Source organism: Takifugu rubripes, chromosome 11 (genome assembly GCF_901000725.2).
Source record: "Takifugu rubripes chromosome 11, fTakRub1.2, whole genome shotgun sequence".
NCBI lineage: Eukaryota > Metazoa > Chordata > Actinopteri > Tetraodontiformes > Tetraodontidae > Takifugu > Takifugu rubripes.
This window is the reverse complement of record NC_042295.1, coordinates 10,996,515-11,015,719: the sequence shown is the minus strand read 5'-3', so window position 1 is coordinate 11,015,719 and position 19,205 is coordinate 10,996,515. Positions and strand designations below refer to the sequence as shown.

At 47.0% G+C, this 19,205-nt stretch overlaps 1 protein-coding gene and 2 non-coding genes across 6 annotated transcripts in view; 1 reads left to right on the top strand and 2 right to left on the bottom strand.

Moving 5' to 3' along the window:
* The window catches only part of dph1 (diphthamide biosynthesis 1), a 34,305-nt gene extending 20,350 nt beyond the window's left edge, over window positions 1–13,955 (top strand). For all 4 annotated transcript variants that reach the window (XM_011608521.2, XM_029843520.1, XM_003968520.3 and 1 more), the window contains 8 exons: window positions 443–597; window positions 2,033–2,154; window positions 5,029–5,097; window positions 5,627–5,783; window positions 6,587–6,687; window positions 10,531–10,609; window positions 12,110–12,238; window positions 12,531–13,955. In XM_011608521.2, the coding sequence (XP_011606823.1) occupies window positions 443–597; window positions 2,033–2,154; window positions 5,029–5,097; window positions 5,627–5,783; window positions 6,587–6,687; window positions 10,531–10,609; window positions 12,110–12,238; window positions 12,531–12,611 (893 nt within the window). In that variant the 3' untranslated portion in view covers window positions 12,612–13,955. The remainder of the gene's footprint in view (window positions 1–442; window positions 598–2,032; window positions 2,155–5,028; window positions 5,098–5,626; window positions 5,784–6,586; window positions 6,688–10,530; window positions 10,610–12,109; window positions 12,239–12,530) is intronic.
* Window positions 13,956–16,063: 2,108 nt separating this feature from the next.
* mir132 (microRNA mir-132) lies at window positions 16,064–16,148 on the bottom strand. The gene has a single exon (NR_105366.1). It is a non-coding gene; the product is annotated as a microRNA mir-132 (primary transcript).
* Window positions 16,149–16,296: 148 nt separating this feature from the next.
* On the bottom strand, window positions 16,297–16,391 carry mir212 (microRNA mir-212). The gene has a single exon (NR_105360.1). It is a non-coding gene; the product is annotated as a microRNA mir-212 (primary transcript).
* Window positions 16,392–19,205: the final 2,814 nt, after the last annotated feature.

The following is a 19,205-nucleotide window of genomic DNA, read 5'->3' as shown; positions in this document are numbered from 1 at the left end:
TCCTTCTCCACGCTCTCCGTGCTCACTGCTGCTCACTTCTTCCCAGTGTTGCAGGATTCTGCCCCCACAGTTGTCATCGAAAAATAGTCCCCGCTGTCCTCTTCGTCAAATTCGAAGTCATCGGGAAGACTTATTCCTGTGATCAACACTACTCACCTTTCCCCTCATTTCCTTCTTCTGCTTTTTCCGGTGGCTAAGTCGCTGCGTCTCCAGCTGCCTCAGCTGCGTAGTAAATTGAGTGTGAAATTAATGGCATTAATAGCATTCGCACGTGTCCCTCTGCTTCTCAATAATTTAAACCTTTGCATCCACTTCTCCTCCCTGAGACTTTAGTTCAAACTGGCCGCATAAAACTTTATGTGCGTCTGTATGTGTGTGCAACATGTTTCAGGCACCATTATCTTTATAACAATGGGACTCTCTCATCTTTGGGTCTCTGCAGTCCCCATCGATTCCACAGAAGGCATCAAGATGCTCTACGTGTTCGTGGACATCCAGGTGGACAACGCACACTTCCTGGACACGGTCAAGTTCAACTTCACTACAGGACAGTCGATGGCACTGGTCAGCACGGTCCAGTTCGCAGCGGCGCTGCAGGTGATTGTGTTGTTTCAGAGCCGGCTAAATGAACTGAGGGCTAACCCTCCCGTACATTTCTACTGCACGCTTTCAGTCCATGTTTAGGCTCAGCTCCCGTGTGGGTTTCAGCATTTATTTTAGATATGAAAGCAGATTTGATCTCACAAGGCCTCACGGTTCAGCGTCGTACACATGCGTGCTCCTTACATAAGCAGCGGCGGCTCTGCAGCATTAAGCATGTACATTTTTATTTTTTATTTTTATTGGGCCGGTTGCTGTTCTATAATACATTCTGATGCTTTCACCACGTCAGAACGACACGGTTGTTCACTCATGCAGCTGCTGTTATTTTTATGCTGCACTCACCTCATGTGGGTCACCTTTCATGTTGCTGCGTTCGAGTGCACCCGTATGCGTGTGCGCTTATAAATATGATATAAATCTCTGCGCATAGGCTTGCAGAGGTCAGATTGTATGGGCGAGAGACGCGGAGAGTTCACCCGTTCCCCCCACAGACTGGTCTTAAATTAGCCTCAAAATGTTGAGCTGACCGGTTCACCACCTCGTCACACAAGCGTCTCCATTAGAAACTCTGCTGCTCCATTCAGGACTAAAGTGCACGTTTTCTATTTCAACTCTTCTGACCTTTTGTTACATTTTGACCTCACTGTCAATCGCGTTTCTTCGCCGCTGCATGAAAATTTAGTAGATTTAGTAGATTCTGTCCCGATTGCCTTTGTGCCTCTGCATCTTCCTGCTTGCCTTCCTATAAAGACAGAGATCAGGGGGATTTCTCTTAAGTACACATGTTTTATAGAAGAAATGGGGCTAACTGTGTCTGCAGAGCTCCAGACTCCCCCACACCTTTAAAACACAAAGGCCCCCCGGGACACTGACACCAATAAACGTCTGTACACCACTTAGAGATATAAAATAGACATGGCTCACGCCTCCTGATGCAGGTTTAACCTTTTCAGGTTTAAGCTTTATAATCTGGCCACCAGCATTTTTTTTGACTGAATCGATAACGATGTAGCCACCAGCATGCTAACAAACAAAACTCAAACGTCAATATTTATACTTTATTCATTTTTCTTCCGATTTTAAAGCAAGCAGAACTATTTTATGAAGGATTTAAATGTCAAATTAATAAGAAGTCTCTTAAAATTTTCAGAAGATTAATCCTAACCCCCCCCCCCACCATGCATAATAACATCTTTAATAGAGATTTAACAGGCCATTAAGAAAAGTGAAGCTACATTTTATGGATGTGCAATCACGATAATGATGAAGGAAAAAGTTCTGATCGCAGTTTAATGGTGGAAATGGCAGAAGATTAAAGTCAAAAGCAGATTGAAACTCTTTTTGGTTTGGTTTTGGCACATCTTGCAGCAGTTGTACAAACAAACGGATTCTTCATCACGATTCCTCTCTGCCTCCTTCCTTACTGCAGGCTGTGAGCGCCGCACTCGCCGCAGAATACGACGTGCTGGTCCCGCAGTGTCGACCTCTGTCGCCGGGAGAGATTTTGGGTTGCACCTCTCCACGTTTGGACCGCCGAGTTGACGCCATCATGTGAGAACGCTCGTCCTCTCCCTGCCCCTCTTTGCTCCTGCTCATTTAAAGAGAAACAGGCCACCAGGCACCACCCAGCCTTCCCCCTTCCCGACCTGTCTGTCCCCCGCCACCGTAATTAGCCCTGAACTTGTTACGCTCATCGACGTGAGGAATTGTCGTTATGACGATATGTCACCCCGCATCAAGCGACAGTAGCCATGATGTGGGGGAATGATTAGCAATCGATCTGGTTGATTATTTGAAGTCAGACAGCCTGTCAACAGCCTGTCAAAGCGGCGAGACAGTGCAGTGAGGTGTCTAATTACAGATTGTTAGGGTGCTGTCACCCATTTCCGTTTGTGTTGTTATTTTCTGCTTTATTCTCCTGGAAAACAATCTCTGAAGCTTCGTGTGTCCCGGGAGACTCTCTACACTGCTTTTACATTAACACAGACACCGTTGAAGACTCATTAAACCAGCTCGTCGGCATGATGAGGCCGGTGCTACAGCAGAGTAGCAGATCAGGCACAGCCGCCCGTGTCTGTAGGAACTACAGTGGAGCGGATCTCAACACCAAGCTGATTGAAGTAATTCCCCTGGTATGATGATCAGGAGGTGCATCACCAGGTTAAAACTGATCCACGTAGATCAGTGGTCAGACCCCTCAGTGCAGGGGATTAAAATGTCTGCAGAAGGACATGTGCCACTGTGTGCACAAGGCAGGCCCTTTTGGAGGGAAATGCAAATGCACTCATGTAAATGCATGTTTTTGTGCATGTGATAGAAGGAGAAGGTTGAGGACGTGCTTCACTTGCTAATCTCCTGTGTTTCCTTTGATGTTTAAAGGTTTTTTTTGGGCGCGGAGGGGGTGACGTGAAAGAGAATCGATTAGGCTGCCTGAGAGTTGGCACTTTTCTCTCTTTCTTTCACTTTCTCCGTCTCTCAGGGCGACGCGCGCTCAATACAAATGAGTCGCACGCGGGCGTGGCTGGAATTTTACTCCCTCTTTGAATGAGAAACGCAAATGGCCAAAAAAAAACATCCTTCATGCTCCAGCCGTAACCTCAGCAGCAGGAAAACGCAGCCATTTTAGAGCTTTTTTTTTTACAGTTTAATGGTAGGCGTCTGTGTGATTGTGAAAGATAGCAAAAAATAGTTCAAAGAAATGAAAATTTGAAGTAGAAAGTGGCTAATATTAATAAAGCAAAGAGGATGAAGACTCTTATGTCTGAATTCAGCCTAGTGCCACTGAGGTGGATGCTGCGTTTGCTTTATTCTTGCTCTTCTGTCAAGGTTTTGAACCAAGGCGGTCTTCTTTATCCACTATTGCACTAGCTCCATCTGCTATTAGCCGCGGCTAAAGTCACAGCTAAGTCTGGCTATTGTGCAAGAGGCACCAAGAACGTGAGTATTTAACAAGCTGCTCATGTCGCGACGCTGCCGGTGGTATTAGCCTCGATACGGTGATGATACTCAGTAATAGCTGTCATTCTTTGCAAAGATGTAAACTGAAGGCAGGCACAGATTCATGATCCTCTGAGCTTTAGAACACGTCAACCTCCCGCTAAATTTACCAACTTCAGAACAGAACACGCGTCTTTCCTGCCTGCTGAGTATCAGACTGGAATTAGCATCATTGAGAAGTTCCGAACAGCTGTTCCAGCGATTATTAGCTGTCACCCTGGCAACGGGAAGATCAGTGTGTCTGCTTTGCTACATTTTTTTTCTCCTGGCTGCAGCTTCTCAGCCCTGCAGAAACGTGGCTACCTTTTGTAAACGTCTTTCAGATGACCTCAAATTCCTTAATTGTTTAAATTATAGACAATATATAACAATAAGCAATATGTGATGATGTCCATCTGCTTTCAAAGGGTAAACTGAAATTTACCACTCAGCTTTGTGCCCCACTGGAGTTAAATTTATTCCAACTTTTCAGTTGAAGACTTTTTTTTCAGGTTAGGGTCTGACCTGTTAGGAAATTAGGAAAGGGGAGCAATATCCAGCTATTTACCTTAGCTTTGAGCTTTTTCTGCGAGGTGAAGGAGCTGTGATCTGTAAGACCTTGAGTCGCAGCTCGGGGCTTTAGAAATCTGAAAAGCACACTGAAAAATGCTCTTTGTAATGATCGACACCCCATTTCTACCAGCCGCCCTTTCACCACATCAGTCGCAAAAGAGCAGTATAAAGATGTAAGGTAATGGATGGGAATGCAAAGATGTGCCACATTAGCATTTAAAGCAGAGGGCTTTTAAAAGAACGGGAGAAAATGGACGATTATGGTATGGAAACAGAATCGTAACGTTCACAAAGTGCCGTTGATGGTGGCTGGAGTGTTAATGTCTTCTTGTTTGAACCGAGAACACGGTGATAGGAGGGCTTTCAGCTGCTTTACTCCGTCCCTCCCCAGGTAGTCTCAGTGGTTAAAGGCTCACCTCCTGCTCCAAAAGCTGCTCTGTTGCAGTCTAATTGCAGGCGCTGTCTCATTTAGGCCTACAGGGACCCTTTAGTGGGGGATCCTGAACTGTGCTCCCTCACATTGCAGCAGGAGCCTCCTCAAACTGACCCCCGCAAGGGGCTTTTTATCAACTGTCGCCACTACGAGCCTTTATGCACTCTAGCTTTGCAAACCTGTCTGTACTGTGGTCCCAACACGGACCCCAGGTTAATGGAAGGGGCGTCCATTCTCTGAGAACAGCGCGCTGCCGTCGTCGGAGTCAGAAACGCCACTAGAGGAGGCAGGAAACAGACCCCACCGTTTGGTCCTTTTGGTTGTGTTTTCTTTAAAAGACAGCTGGAAGGAGGGCTGGACGAGGAGATAAGCCAGAGTTTCTGATCGCAGTGCATTTTATTTAAATCGCCTAATGCTTTGAATGCTTTGATGTGTGTCCGCAGATACCTGGGAGATGGAAGATTTCACCTGGAGTCAATTATGATCGCTAACCCGGAGATTCCTGCCTACAGGTATCGTCAAACTAAATGGCAGTTTGTCTTCCGCAGTGTTCTTCCAGCCCCGCGCCTTTCACATCAAAAATTCACCGGCGGCCGCCGTCGGTTATCTCGTCAGCAGCGCCGCGATAAGATCGCGCGAGTTCCGCTTTGATGAGGCGGCGTTTGTATTCGGAGCGATGCAGCCCTGTTCTACCAGTACGTGGCGCCAAACAGATCACAGGTTGCTCTCATAAACAAGATCCTAATCTCATCGTAAAGCTCTTGTACCACAGGAAAGGAGATAAGATGTTGAGAAATGCGCTAACTTCTGCTGCACCTGATAACTTTCAACTGGCGCTTTTATCTTTTGTGGCGTTTCTGTCTCAAAGTTAAAATGAGGTAACAGGTTTAATAGATTTCAAAGAGGGGTAATTAAGCTGGAATTAGTATATTATTTTAACGTACTTTTGAGCACTGGTTTGGTCAAAGTTGCTGGAAAATGTTGGGATAACAATGGGAATAAAAATGGTCCTAATGCTGACTGGACCGTGTTTCCTGACAGATACGACCCGTACAGTAAAGTGTTCACCAGGGAGTACTACGACCACGGCGCCATGCGCGCTCTGAGGCTGAAAGCTATCGACCAGGCTCGACTGGCCCAGACGTGGGGCCTGATCTTGGGCACGCTGGGCCGGCAGGGCAGCCCCAAAGTCCTGGAGGTAAATTTGCATCTGCATCCGGGCTTTTTCACGCCCTGAGACTCCACCATATTTACAACAATTACACACCTCTCGAAGCTTCGGGACGCTCTTATTTTGAAGCCGATTAAAACAGACGTCTTCGGCATTTCCCCGCCACAAACAGAATAAATAAGTAATTGGAAGAAACAAATAAACAGTTGCCGCTAATTATCAGTATGAATCCAGGCTTAGATAATTAAATTACGTACTATATTTTTAAATGGAAAGTCCCCACGTCGTGTGTGTGCCGCGCAGCCGTACCCACTCTGAGTGAGGATTATCATTTGTAAGACGGCGCGAGTGCACGCTCTGTTAAGTGTGGACACTTGTGAGAAACTGTTTGCAAGTCCGAGTTGTTATCCATTAGCAGCGCACACATGGGCCTGCGGAGGGTTATTATTCGATGGACTGACGAGCCCCTTGTGGGCACGCCTGACCCCCAGCCACTCCCCGCTTTCCCTGTTCTCATGACCTTTCACCTGCTTTTCTCATGCTAACAGCATTTCTGGTCTATATGTGGTTTTATTACAAAAAGGTAACGCAACATTGCTCGAAATTTCCCCATTTTGCCATGGCCAAAAATTTGAGAATGACACATTCTGCAGTCTTCTGTAGAGAGTCGAAGGTATAAAGGTGGGTGAGCCTCTCACATCAAGGAGCAGAACTGTCTCTGACATGTCTCATAATGGGAAGACAAGTGTGTGTGTGTGTGTGTGTGTGGGGGGGTGCATTAACAAACTGACCCTGACTTAAAGCCGCGTCGTTCACCTTTCTCTCCGCAGCACTTAGAATCCAGGCTGCAGTCTCTGGGCAAGTCCTTCACCCGAGTGCTCCTGTCAGAGATTTTCCCCAGCAAACTGGATCTGATGCCAGACGTTGACGCGTGAGTATGTTCATCTGTCGCTCCGTCCGTCCGTCCGTCCGTCCAGCGAAACACAAACTTGCATCTGGAACAATGAAAAATCCATATTGATTCAAGCGCATTGACAAACTAACACGCCTTTGTTGCAATCAGCGATATTTCCGAAGCGCTCCCGTCTTTCACGAGTCAGCGAAATCTGCGACGAGAGCTAATTATCAGTCAATACGATTTCCTCAGTCCTGTAACACACTGAATGATTTATTTTTTCGACTGCTCACTTCCATTTGGTCATTTATTTTTTGTATTTTAGTCTTTTTCGTACCTGCCTCTGATGCACTGAAGGATCTTGTCCTTGGATTTTTTCCTAATAATATAAATGAAATAACATTTTAGGCTATAATGAAGCTTGAGTCTTTTATCCAGAAGGAGAGAGGTGAAGTTGCGCAAGGGGTTAGTGACACACACAGACACTCTCCCTCTGATTGGCCTCCCACTGTAGAGTAATAAGAGGTGTGATATGTGAGGGAGGAGTGGGTGAGAGAAGGACAGAAGGTCCGGGAGAGATTGAGAGCGAGCTGGAGAGATGCAGAGGTAGCTGAGTGGGATGGGTTTTTTTCCCTCTTCTCTTCAGGCTGAAATACCAATGCAACTCCAAAATTATGTAAGTCGGGCACGATTCATCCAACCCAACCAAAACAAAGCTGCAGACCAGACCTGAATGTATGTTTGTGTAAAGGAAACAGGCCTCTTGTGACAGCTGGAAATCCAACAGGAGCACTCGATTTCATTTGATAAGCAGTTTGTGTAGGTTTCAGGATGACGACTTGGTTAAGAATATGTTTAAATAAAGCCCAGCATTAGCTTTTTTTAAAAGAATTACAGCTATTTCTGCACATACGGCTCCATTCTCAGAGGCCCAGGAGTAATTGGACGATTAACCGTCACGTCATTTAATGGCCAGCTGTGGTCTATTCCCTCATTATTCCCTGACTATTCAGGCTGATAAAGGTCCTGCAAACCAAAGGAGGATGTCCAATCACAGCCTGGTATAAAAGTCTGTATCAAATCTTGAAGAAGCCTTTTTTAAAGGAGCAAACTGTGGCCGTCGGGTTCTGCTGTGGGTGGCGGTGGGTTTTATTTAATTTAATAAATCATTTAATTCCTAAATTAATGAAACTGTTGATGATTATACATGTGCATGGCCGATTAAGGCCAACATTTATACATTTGCACTATTCATTAAAAGCTAAATCTTTGGAAAAGTCACTTCATCCTTCATTTAAACTGGCCAAAATAAATGTGCAAAACAAAAGCTAGAACAAGAACTGGCTGATTCGTTATGTTCAGACCTTTAATCCTTGTTTATTGATGCAGACTCAGAAATAGCCCAACTGTGAGGTCATTAAAGGGAGCTCTGACTCCCTCACAACAGTGTTTGGATCATTTGTCATAACTACGTCGGACTCTGGATCTCCTTGGCCTCTCTATATATATTTTTCAGCTGTTCTTTTTATTTAAAAAAAAAAAAAAATCTCTGCAGAAAATTCTGCAGCAGAGTCAAGAAAGAGAGCAAACAAGGCGGCAGGATGAAGCAGCGACGAGGCTGGTCGAGGATGCATTAGCCCTCCCTCAGGCTCTCTGTCATCAGACACACACATATGAAGAAAAAGAGCCATTAGCATATGCTCTTAAGTGTGTAATTAGGCTGTCCCTAAGCAGATTTTAAACTCTACAGATATCACTCCGCCACACACACACACACACACACACACACACACACACACACACACACACACACACACACACACTCCTCTCTGCTGGGCTGCAAAAGCAAAACAGAGGATTGCCTACTATTATCTGACTGCCATTCATTAATTGAAATGAAAGTACTTGTTTAATTCAGCTAAGATGTGCGTTTCAGCCGTTTTCTCTGTCCCGCCGCTCGGGGAAGTTAAACGCCCCGGCTTTTCAAGCTCCCCGAGCGTAGCCGCGGAGGAGCCATGCAGGTGGAGGTCCTCCTAACAGTGTCAGAGGTATAATGGGCCACGGCAGGAAACGCTGCTCGCCAGGACTGGAGCTCACGGTGCATAATTTAAACTGCCACAGTCCCCAAGAGGCCGGCATTCCGCTTCTCTAATCCACTGACGTCTTTGTGTTTAAGCAACTCTGCTTTCTACTACAAAAGCAGAGACTTCAGTTCATCTTTGTTTCTGAATAAATGCGAGGGAGGCTCCACGCCCCCTCCTCCGACTCTGTTTTGGTTTCACTGCACTGCATCATATCATCCGTGCAGACTGGATTCACGGTCCAACAAAGCCTGGAAGTAGAGGCTCCGCTATTGCTAATGCTAACGCCACAGATGACACCATGTATCATTCAGCATTAGCAGATCTTCCGCGTGCCGATCAGCTAGCGGCTCCTTAGAGGGGATCCTCGCTGCTTTACTTTCATGCTCTTTGTCTGACTTTCCTCCCAGACCCTGGTTTCAAAGCCAGCCCCGAGGATTTAGCTGAGGAGTCTCGGTCTGCGTATTAATCAGCCTTCCCTTTTAAACCCCTCCCAGTGTTCTTTTAAGCTCATTACGCACGTACAGACACATACAGCCGAATGTGAACCGGAGCAGTTTCGCTCCATTTGCATTGTGTTTGACAAAGTTGCACTAGCTCGCTCAAAGGTCAAATTATTGACTTTTTTTCTTTCAACTCGGCAAGCCTAAAGAGATCTCAACGCAAATATCTGACTCAGGAAATTAGGAAGGGTGAATTAAATTTCAGGAGGGGGTGGGGGGGGTACTGATGGAAAACACTGGTGACAGGAAGCAGCGTGGAGCAGCTCCGCCGTGGAGAAAAGTGCTCCTAAATTGTCGAATAAACCCCAGACGTGGAATTTTTTTGCCGCAGTTGTCAAAACCCAAACATCCGTCGTAGCCGATTACAACAGAACCGAATCCGTCCCCGTCTCTCTCTCTCTCTCTCTCTCTCTCTGTAAAAGGGTTTATTTTTGTTGATGTTTCCCGCCTCTGACGTTATCTGCGCGGCGTCTCTCCGCACCCCAGCCCGCTTCCAGTCGGTCAATATTTCAGACGGAGCTCCATCAGGATCAGGGGACAAGGACGAGATGGAGCCGCAGATTGCATTGATCTGTGAAAGCTAACCTCCGTCACCTCGGCCACTTCTCCCCGTCTCCATTTTCACATTGTGTGTGTTTGTTTTCCTCTCCCTCCAGCTGTTTACTCTCACATTCGTGCCCTCCCCTCGTCCCTCTTTCATACATTTTCCAGAGTAAACACTTTTCTCCCTGCCAATCTTCCCAGCGACTCCTGCCTCTCTTCTCACTCGTCTCATACCCCCCCCTCCCTTCGGTGTCCTTCCCTCCTCTCACCCCTCTCTCCCATCCCCAGCTCTATTTTTCACAGCCCGCCCTGCCTCACCCCTCTCCACCACCCTGTCTGCCAGCTATGTAGGCTACCTCCGTGGAGACCAGGCTGGTGCAGGTTTTTTTTTTTTTTTTTTTAATTCACACTCACCTCTCTTCTGCCTTCTTTAATTTCACCGTGTTTCCTTGTTTTTCCGAGTCTGTTCAGGTCTTTGCCTTTGTTTTTCTCCCCTGATCACAGCTTCTCTGTGTTACTGCCTGCTCTCATTCAGACGGTGTCGCCTGGCCGTGTTCAGCGCTGTTAAAAATCAGGCAGAGCTCCTCAGCAGATGCTGGAGATCAGCTGGAGGCGGGCAGCAGTTGTCTCGTGCTTCTGCAGATGTGCCTCACCTTTATAATTGGACCTTGGACTCCCGTCGCCTCCGCCCGCCGCTATCCGGTCTCTCACCTCTTTCCCCTCCGTCCTGAATGTGATTGTCTGTTTTACAGGTGGATCCAGATAGCTTGTCCACGTCTGTCTATCGATTGGGGCACAGCCTTCTCCAAGCCCTTGTTGTCCCCCTACGAGGTAAACGTGCAGCTCTCAACACGTTTAAACAATATCCCCGCTCTGCTAGGCGATGCTCATAGATTACAGAGAGACCTTTAATTAGGATTAATGAAGGCCTCTGTGTGTTTGTGAACCTATCGAGGCCTGCCACTAATGCTCCATCTTCCATTCCCTTTATTTTTACTGCATGGCATTCCAACACACAAGCATCAACATCAGCAGAGGATCAGCCCCCCCTACTGGCCACAGTTATGCACGACACATCCTGCTTTCAATATACACTGGTTTTATTTATTTATTCTGAAGAGGTAAATTGGACCTAAAGTCCATGAAGATCCAAACCAAGCCTCTTAGATTTGCTATGGGGTTTTTTCCAGGTGATTACGTAACTTTTTCAGATGGTATTTGATGTGGACTTCCATGGGAATCGGCTATAAGGTGGTTTTCCTCCCATAATGGTGAACCGCTTGTGCTGCTTTAGAAGGAGCCATTAAATGTTCACCTGACAAGGAAATCTTTTACTTTTTGCTTATGTTGAACTATTCCTGCTTGGAAACAGTGTTGTTTAATTCATTAGGATCTGTATCTATAGGTGCATTTGTGATTCAGCCCAGCTAATAGTGATGAGGGTTACATCTCCCACAAACCACACAGGACTTTCTCCTCCGTGGCATCTACAATGAAGATGAAGGGGAAGTAGACGGGAGGGTATAGTGAGTGGGGGGTGGAAGGGTGGGCATTTATTTTCAGTGTGCCTCATGTTATATTTATACTCAATAAGACACACTTGGCTTTTCTGTCGGTGCAGGGATTAGCAGCAGACGCTAGCTCGCAGAGAAGCGTGGTGGGAGGGGGTAAAAGCTGAATCTGAGCCTGGTGGAATAAGGGCAGAGGAGAGGCGGTCGGGATGGAAACGCTGAGTTTTTGGGTTGTGGGACTTGGTGAAGAAATTGTAGGTTAATTTCATCCCAGATGAATTTTGGGATGAAATGACTGCAGCGACAGCAGCCTCTTGTAGATCCACATACGGTTTATGAGTGCTGGACACCCAAAACACACCCCTGTGTCGCTTATTTTTAGAATTTTGATTGAAAGTAAAGTATGTAGCATCTTTGAATTAGTGTAAATATGGTGAGGTCATATTCAGTTTGAGACAAATGAATGTTGATTAATTTATTCTGAAACGATCTGCTGCTGCTGTCAGAATCAGTGTTTGGAGACATTTTCCCTCCATATGGAGCGCTCCACATCATCAGGCCAGCTCTTTTCGCCCCTCCTTTAACAGATGTTTGGTGCTCTGACAATAGAGCCTGACAGTGACGACCCCTGCCCGTCTGCCAGACTGAATAAAATTACACCTGTCATCAAGTTCTCATCACTGTTTTCCTCTGTTTAGCCACAAACTCTAAGTTAAAGGACGGAAGAAGCATCACTTTAACACATGGTGCCAACAGACACCATTGTCTTTTCTATTTTTGTTTCGTATTACTTGTGAATCTCCTCCTTCTTTTCTCTTAGGCAGCTGTGGCGTTGCAGGAGGTAGACTGGAAGGAGGTCTACCCCATGGACTTCTACTCTAATCAAAGCCTGGGGCCGTGGGCACCCAACCATCCTGTCAACCAGCCTGCACGGCCGACTCGGAGACAGGTGAGTGAGGGCTGCTGATAAGGAGTGAATGGGACTGGAATTGAGAGGAGAGGGTGAGAAAATGAGAAAATAATATCTGTTCCGTTTGAGACTTTGAACAAGGTGTCTCCACAGTGCCACCAAGTGGCGTTTTGGTGGCACGACATGTAGGCATGGTCTGCTCTGTGAAAGGCGTGTCTATGACCTTGATTACCTTTCGTACGAATGGGATCGGTTGTGCTTGTTTATGATGCAACAGCTCTTTTTGATGCCTGTCATTGGTGTGATCACTATCCCACTGACCTGCCTGCAGAAACAAAGCACAGAAGCAGCACTTGCCATCAAGGAATGTTCGCAGAGCAAGTGCGCCCCCTGTGGCTGCGACGGGAAGTGACGCATCGTGACTGTTGTGCAGCGCCCCTCTGCCTCAGCTCACCGACACGGGGAAGGTCAGACCAACCAAGGGAGGACACACACTAGTCCACGCAGTCCGTGTGCGGCCACAGCTAAATCCAGATGAGCTCTCGGCCCCTTAAATGGATTACCAGCTATATATAATCCCTCATTTCACCACACAGCAGATCAAACCAAATTCAGTGCTCTCATTCACGTCCCTCCACATGCGTTCTCAGAACGCACGCAGCCGCCGTTTATGCGTCGAATTCCTGCAGAGAAGAGGCTCTAGGTTACACACAAATGAGTTCTTCCCACACAAAGCAAACTTGCGGGTCTTTCTGTACTGCTTTTGTGATGGCAGATTAGAACTGTAATTGTTAATTTTGAGATGACCTTGAGGACGTTATGTGGAATTAGAGGGGCTCGCTAATGTGGGCGGCTTTAATCAAGCGAGATCCTCTTGACGTTGGATGAAACAGCTTTTCAGACACAATCCCTTTGACGGCGAGGGACGCGTTGTGCTGAAGAACGCAAGATGAAAATTCCTATTTTTCCTGTTCATTTCCAAAGCTTCCGTCCGTCTTCACGATGCGTTTTTACAGCTTTATTGATGTGCGGGCCGCTCCAGTCACGACTGTTTTCTCTCTCCTCGTTATTTATCTATGAAGGAATCTGTCAGAGCCTAAATAAATAAATAAACACGCTGCTACTCAGTTGATTGGCAGCGAGGCACCTTTGCTCTGACTTATCCCCACAACCTTTCTTTCACCGCCTTGCAGCACGCCGTCTCAGTCGGTTTCCATGCTTCTGGGAATTCTTCTCCTTGAATGGTTTTTTTTTTGGGTCTGATCACTCCCGTTTTACATCGCCGTTTCTCCCCGGCAACAGAGACCGGCGTGATGCAGCTCGACACGCCAGATGTCCGTTTTTCTCATGTGCCTCACGTGTTCCTTCAGCGAAGAGCGTCAGTAGGTGCTAGATGGCGGCGTGCGTTGCTTGGCAGTCGGGAATAAATTATTAGGGAGCAGAACTCCTTCTGAGCTGATGTTGAATTGTTTTCTTGGATTCAAACCATCAGGGAGATGCGGCTTTTCTTCATTTAATGTGTGCACGTTTGGAAGTCACGGCCTAAATATTTCTAATTACTGATCTTCGAAAAGTCACCTCACAACAGGAGACGGTCCCTTCAGATGTGATTCACAGTGCGCCGCAACAGCTTTGGCATTTTAGATACTTGCAATATATTTTTGTTTTTTCACTCACAAATGTTCCATTATTGTGAATGATGTTCTTAAAATGACAGTCTCTGTAAAATTTAAATTAAAATGAAATTTCTGCTGTCTTTTTTTGGTGTTTTTTTTCTTCACATCAAATCAGGTCAGCAAGTTCCATCATTTGTAACCACATCACCATGGTAACAGCAGGGAAATGATACAATTGATGCAACAAATGCTTGTGTAACATTTATCTTGATCTGCAGCATTTCTTAGCCCTCTTCAGCAAAACTTTGATGTTTTCTGAAATGATGTAAACTCAGATAGATTTTTCTGAATCTTCCTAAAACTGTGATGTTTGATGGAGTTGTATTTATTATTATAAGGTACCTAATTTTATAATTCCAGGAACTGAAAGTCTCATCCATGTTTGTTTAATTTGACCGTGCTTACCGCTTTGTGCCCACTAGGTGGCACTGTTTGCAGGTCATTTTTCATGTCAGAAGTGCGTAATTATGCAGCGTAACTTTCTCTTTCCACATGTTTTCAGAATCCAGCTTCACACGCATCCATCCTTTATCTGTTTCCCATGTCTTATTTGCTCTTTAGACCTTTTATTTTTATTTTTAACACATTTGTAATGTGTGTCAGATCTCCTGCGTCGTTTCGAACCATCCAAAGGTCACAGGTGGATTTAGTAGATGTTTCCTAAAATTTTGCCTTTCATAAAATTGCCTGCACATACATCATTTTGAGCATCTTAAGCCGTTTTAGTTCCGTGGTAAATGATGAGTCACGGCAGAAACCTTTTTTTGTGAACGCATTATCACGTTTTAAAATAGCCCTTTGATGATGTGTTTGTTCGAGCATTTCTTGAAATCTGCAAATGCACCATTCTGACTCAGTTTGAGAATCATTTGGAAAGAGAGAAATCTGGGAACATATTGTTCATCACTGATTGTCTTTCTTCAGTAGCCCCAAATTCCATTCAAAGTCGGTAATTTGGTGTGATTACCTGGACCAGGAAGTGCCAGAAATGCTGCCCATCGGGTGAAAAAGGGTTCAGGAAAACAGTTCTGCTTCTCTCATTGTTTTATTTTACTTCTTCTTGAGCTCATTGGGTGAACGTGAGGATTATATATTAGATTTCATCGATTCCGTTTGTCGTTTAAGCTTAAAGACTCGGGCGACTAACGGGACGTCTGCCAGGCTGTAGCCGCCATCCTCGCCTCCTTAAATGATTCCAATAGAGGGTCGATACACCTGACGTAAAAATGAGCCAAAGTGACAGTTCTGAGAAGAAACCCGGTTCCTCAAAGTTCGCAGCCATTTAACGAGCGGTTGATCTGAACCTGAAGTGATCACGTCTTTAGGCTGCTGCCTCTGTGTGGGAGAGAAGCAGCCCGGGCGGCCAAACAACACTGCACACGGAAAATCATTAAGAGGTTGGCGAAGAGTCTTAAGTGTGAAAAAAAAGAGATGGAGAGAGAGGAGAAAGTTCTGTAAAGAGATGACCAATCGTGCGTGGGAGGTCAGCCCGGCCCTGGTCATCGGCGTTACATTTCATATCGCAGGAGAAAGAGCCCAGACTGAAAGGTCAGCATCTGAAGGGCCGTTGCTCTGAGCCAAGATGATGGTTTTTCTCTCCAGAACTTCAGACGCTTGAGTGCTAACGAACATCTTTGTCAAACCAAACCTTCGGGTTAATCGGTTATCGTGTGAAAAATGAAGTCAGTGCACCAGAATGTTCCGCATCTCAAAGTGTTTATTGTCACTTGCACGCTCTCGCTTCCCCTTCAGGGAGGCTTTCTTCCTCAGCTTCACTCTGAACAGACCATCATGTCCCACCCAAAGATACAAAGAGTCTGGAGCGCTCTCGCTGGATTCATCTATGAGATCTGACACATGGGTGGAATTCAGAGGAAAGCAGTTTCGGGATGTCCTGAACCGACAAATGAGTCTTTTCAGACATCATCGAGTCCTGCGTCTTTGTCCTCCTGGAACGGGTGGAGCTCTCTTCGATGATGTCGGCGTGTTTTCTGCATCCCTGGAGTGTCAGAAATGCCTCCTCCTGCGAGCTCACGTGTGTTGGGTTCAGACAGTTCAGTTACATGTATCTTTAGAGTCAACCCAGACTCACTACGCAGCTACAATCAATAAAAAAATAAAAAATCTTCACACCTTACCTTGATTAATGAAGCCTTTCTCTGGCCAGCGTCTCACCAGTTGTGTCTTTTGCCCCCTAGCGACCATGGCTGTAGACTGTTACCACTGGTGCAGTTGCTACAGTAACAATCTAATGCCACGGTAACCATGGAGACAGCTGCGGAAATATGATTGGCCGCGGTCGGCGCTGACGTTGGCGGGCGTCTGTGTTGCTGATGCAGCCTTCAGTAACGCTGCTGGGGGGGGGGGGGTACAGTAGAGCAGCGTCTCGTCCCTGCTGAAGTGTCACAGGGGCAGAGGTTTGTCAGGCGTCAGTAGCCATGACTGTAGACTGTTACTGTACTTATGAGCGGTTTTAGCAGTAAGCAGTCTAGAGCCAAGGTGTTGATGCGCTGACCTCAGTGGTGAGTCGGCCTGCTGAGAGAGCACAGGAGGAGGTCACGGCGTGCGTGCACAAGGTCACGCGGGCCTTAAATCTTTACATGTGTTGTCAAGGAGAGAGGTGTGCGCACAGAACACCCGCCGATACCCGCGCGTGCTGCACAGCCGCTAGCCAAACGGCGTCCGGAGCCGTGACACGGCTCCCAGGGTAACGCGCTCTCCCCCACCCACGGCCTCCACGCCGCTTCCATTGCCCACTTGTTGTGTTTGTTGTATCGATTTACATGCCGATTATCTGTGAGTCAGCCACAGGATACGGGCAAAACGGGAGCCGCGGGCGCTTTGGTGGCTTATGCAAGCTGAAGTGAGTAACTGTGGCGCTGACGTCAACAGTCGGACAATTTGCGATCTCGGTTGTTTTAGTGATTTCTGTAGGAAGGGAAGTGGAAAGGACAAAGGGTGGCTCGCGAGCGTCCCGGAATGCCCTAAACCTGTTGCTTGGTGGCGATTGTGTCCTTGTCTGCTGGTCTTCCAGGCAGTTTATCTGTCTCTTGTCTCTGTCCAGGGTCCTGAAGGACTGACCCACAGTCCTGACCCAGATTCTCCCCCTGCTGTCCTAATTATCTTTCCAGCGGCACTCTTTTGGGGTTATCTTATCCGTTTGGTTTCCCCCACACGTGCAGGTCAAAAAGGATCAAATATTCACATTCTGCTGAAGGACCAGATCACCTGAAACCTGTTCTAGCTGTTTCATTTGATTCAATATGAGTGATGACCGTGTGACAAGGTCAGAGATCTCTAGCTTCAGGTTGTGACATCGAAATGCAGGCGCGAGCGTCACCGCGCGCCCTCAGGACCGCGGACAGCGCCGCACCGCTCGGACGGCAGAACGCGTGCGTAAAAGTACTGGTTTGGGTACTTTTGTGATATTCTAATTGTTATTCTAGTCATAACGTCCTTTCAGGAGTCACACTGGGGACCTTTCATCGCATCCCCAGGCCTTTCCAACGCCCCCCAAACCCACCCCCCGTCAGATTTCCCCCCACTCCCGACGCGTGGGGTCACATAGCAATGAAGCGCGTACGCGCCCGGCTGTGCCTTTAAAGCCTCCGGACGTGTGATTGGAAGTCGTCGACTTGTGCGCAGGAATGACGCAAACTTGACTTCATCTCAGGAGCGCGTCACGATGTTTCAGCGATAAGACGAGACCGAGAAGCGACCTTCGAATACACAAATACTCGACCGTTCTTACACCCAGTATTATTTTCCCGCGTTTCGATTTGGGGGATTTGCCCCCCTGCCACTTAATGTTTCGCCACTAGCTTCGTATCTCGGCTGGTATCACGGCCTGGACCAGAGCGCCCAGAACCCACTGCCCTGCCCCGGTCGCGTTAAAGCGTTACGCAGCCCCCGAACCACCGCAAGCGGCGGACCCCCACAAGTCAAGAAAACCGACAAGCAGGTCGTGACTGACTCCTGCTGTTCGTGGCTGCAGCCTGGTTAACATTCGGTCAGCGCAGCCTCCACCCTCCACCCTCCGAGACACGCTCCCCCCCCCCCCCCCTCCACAGTTGTCACTGCCCATGTGCGCCAAAGTGACTCACACTGCAGTAACTTGGAGCTTCTGTCTTCTACCGTAGATTCTCCCAATGTCACGCAGGGGGAAAAAATATCCAAGTGGGCTCGCGTTGATTTACCGAAACTGGCTCCTCTTGTAATTTAGTGCGCGCACGGATCATCGCGGATCGAACCGAAAGATTAAATGTAAGTTTGGGGGAAAAAAATAGACGGCGCAGTGAAAAGGGAAGAGAAACTCACCTGCTCTTGCGCTTCATCCGCTGCTGAGGCGTCTTCATTAGTCTTCAAATGAAGAATTTTAATTGGGTGGGGGGAGGAGGGGGCTCAAATTCAAACTTAATTCATTTGCTCGCCGCCTTTCCCTCCCGAATCTGCCAAATGAGCCCAGGTTGGCGCGTCACTTTCATCAAAAGATTGAGGATTCGTGCTCCCAACCTGCCCTGTCGCTCCTGCGCCTCGACGTCTCGTGAAATTCAGCGGGTCGTCCCGGCGATCCGCTCTTATAGAGGCGCCGTAGTACTAGTAATGGAGATGGGAGGGGACACTCATTCATTCAGAAGCATCACCTCCATGGACCATCTACGTGCGCTCTTACGTCATCAAGGAAACGTAGTCAGCACGAGGACACTCAGGGTTCCGCGAGCGCAGGAAAGAGGAAGAGGGTGGGGGATGGTGGGAGTGTGACGTAGTCATGGGATAATCTTTGACTTTTTAGTGTTTATTTGTCCAAGTTTATTGTCTGCGGGCGCTCAAACTTCTCCGCAAACAGAATTCTTCTCTTTCATTTCTGGTTTGATTTTTTTTTCCCTTTTAATTATCACTTTTCTGTGACACAGAAGCCCTGAATGAGGGCGCTCATCAGTCATCTCCCAAAATGTTGGTCCATATTTCCCACAATGCAACTGGTGACTCCTCATCATAATCTCTGCTGCTGTTCAGAAAGAAACTTTTTGCAGCCCACCTGTAAATGTGACGTTACGCCTCGTTAGAAAGAATCTTTGGGCGTCCAAGAGGGCAAATCCAAATTTGTATGTATGGATTTTTGCCCTCAGCGAAAGTTTTGACCTCTTCAAGCTTATTAAATGTTTCTCCTCATCGACACGGAAGCCTGGAGTGAAAAAACGAATTAAAATCGAACTGGAATCCATCAGGTCAGGATTTTTAGCATCTGGGTTATTTCCACCGTCAGAACTGGTTAAAACCAAAAACATGAGACATCTTCTAGTAGATCAATCAGAACGCAGGTCCTGGAA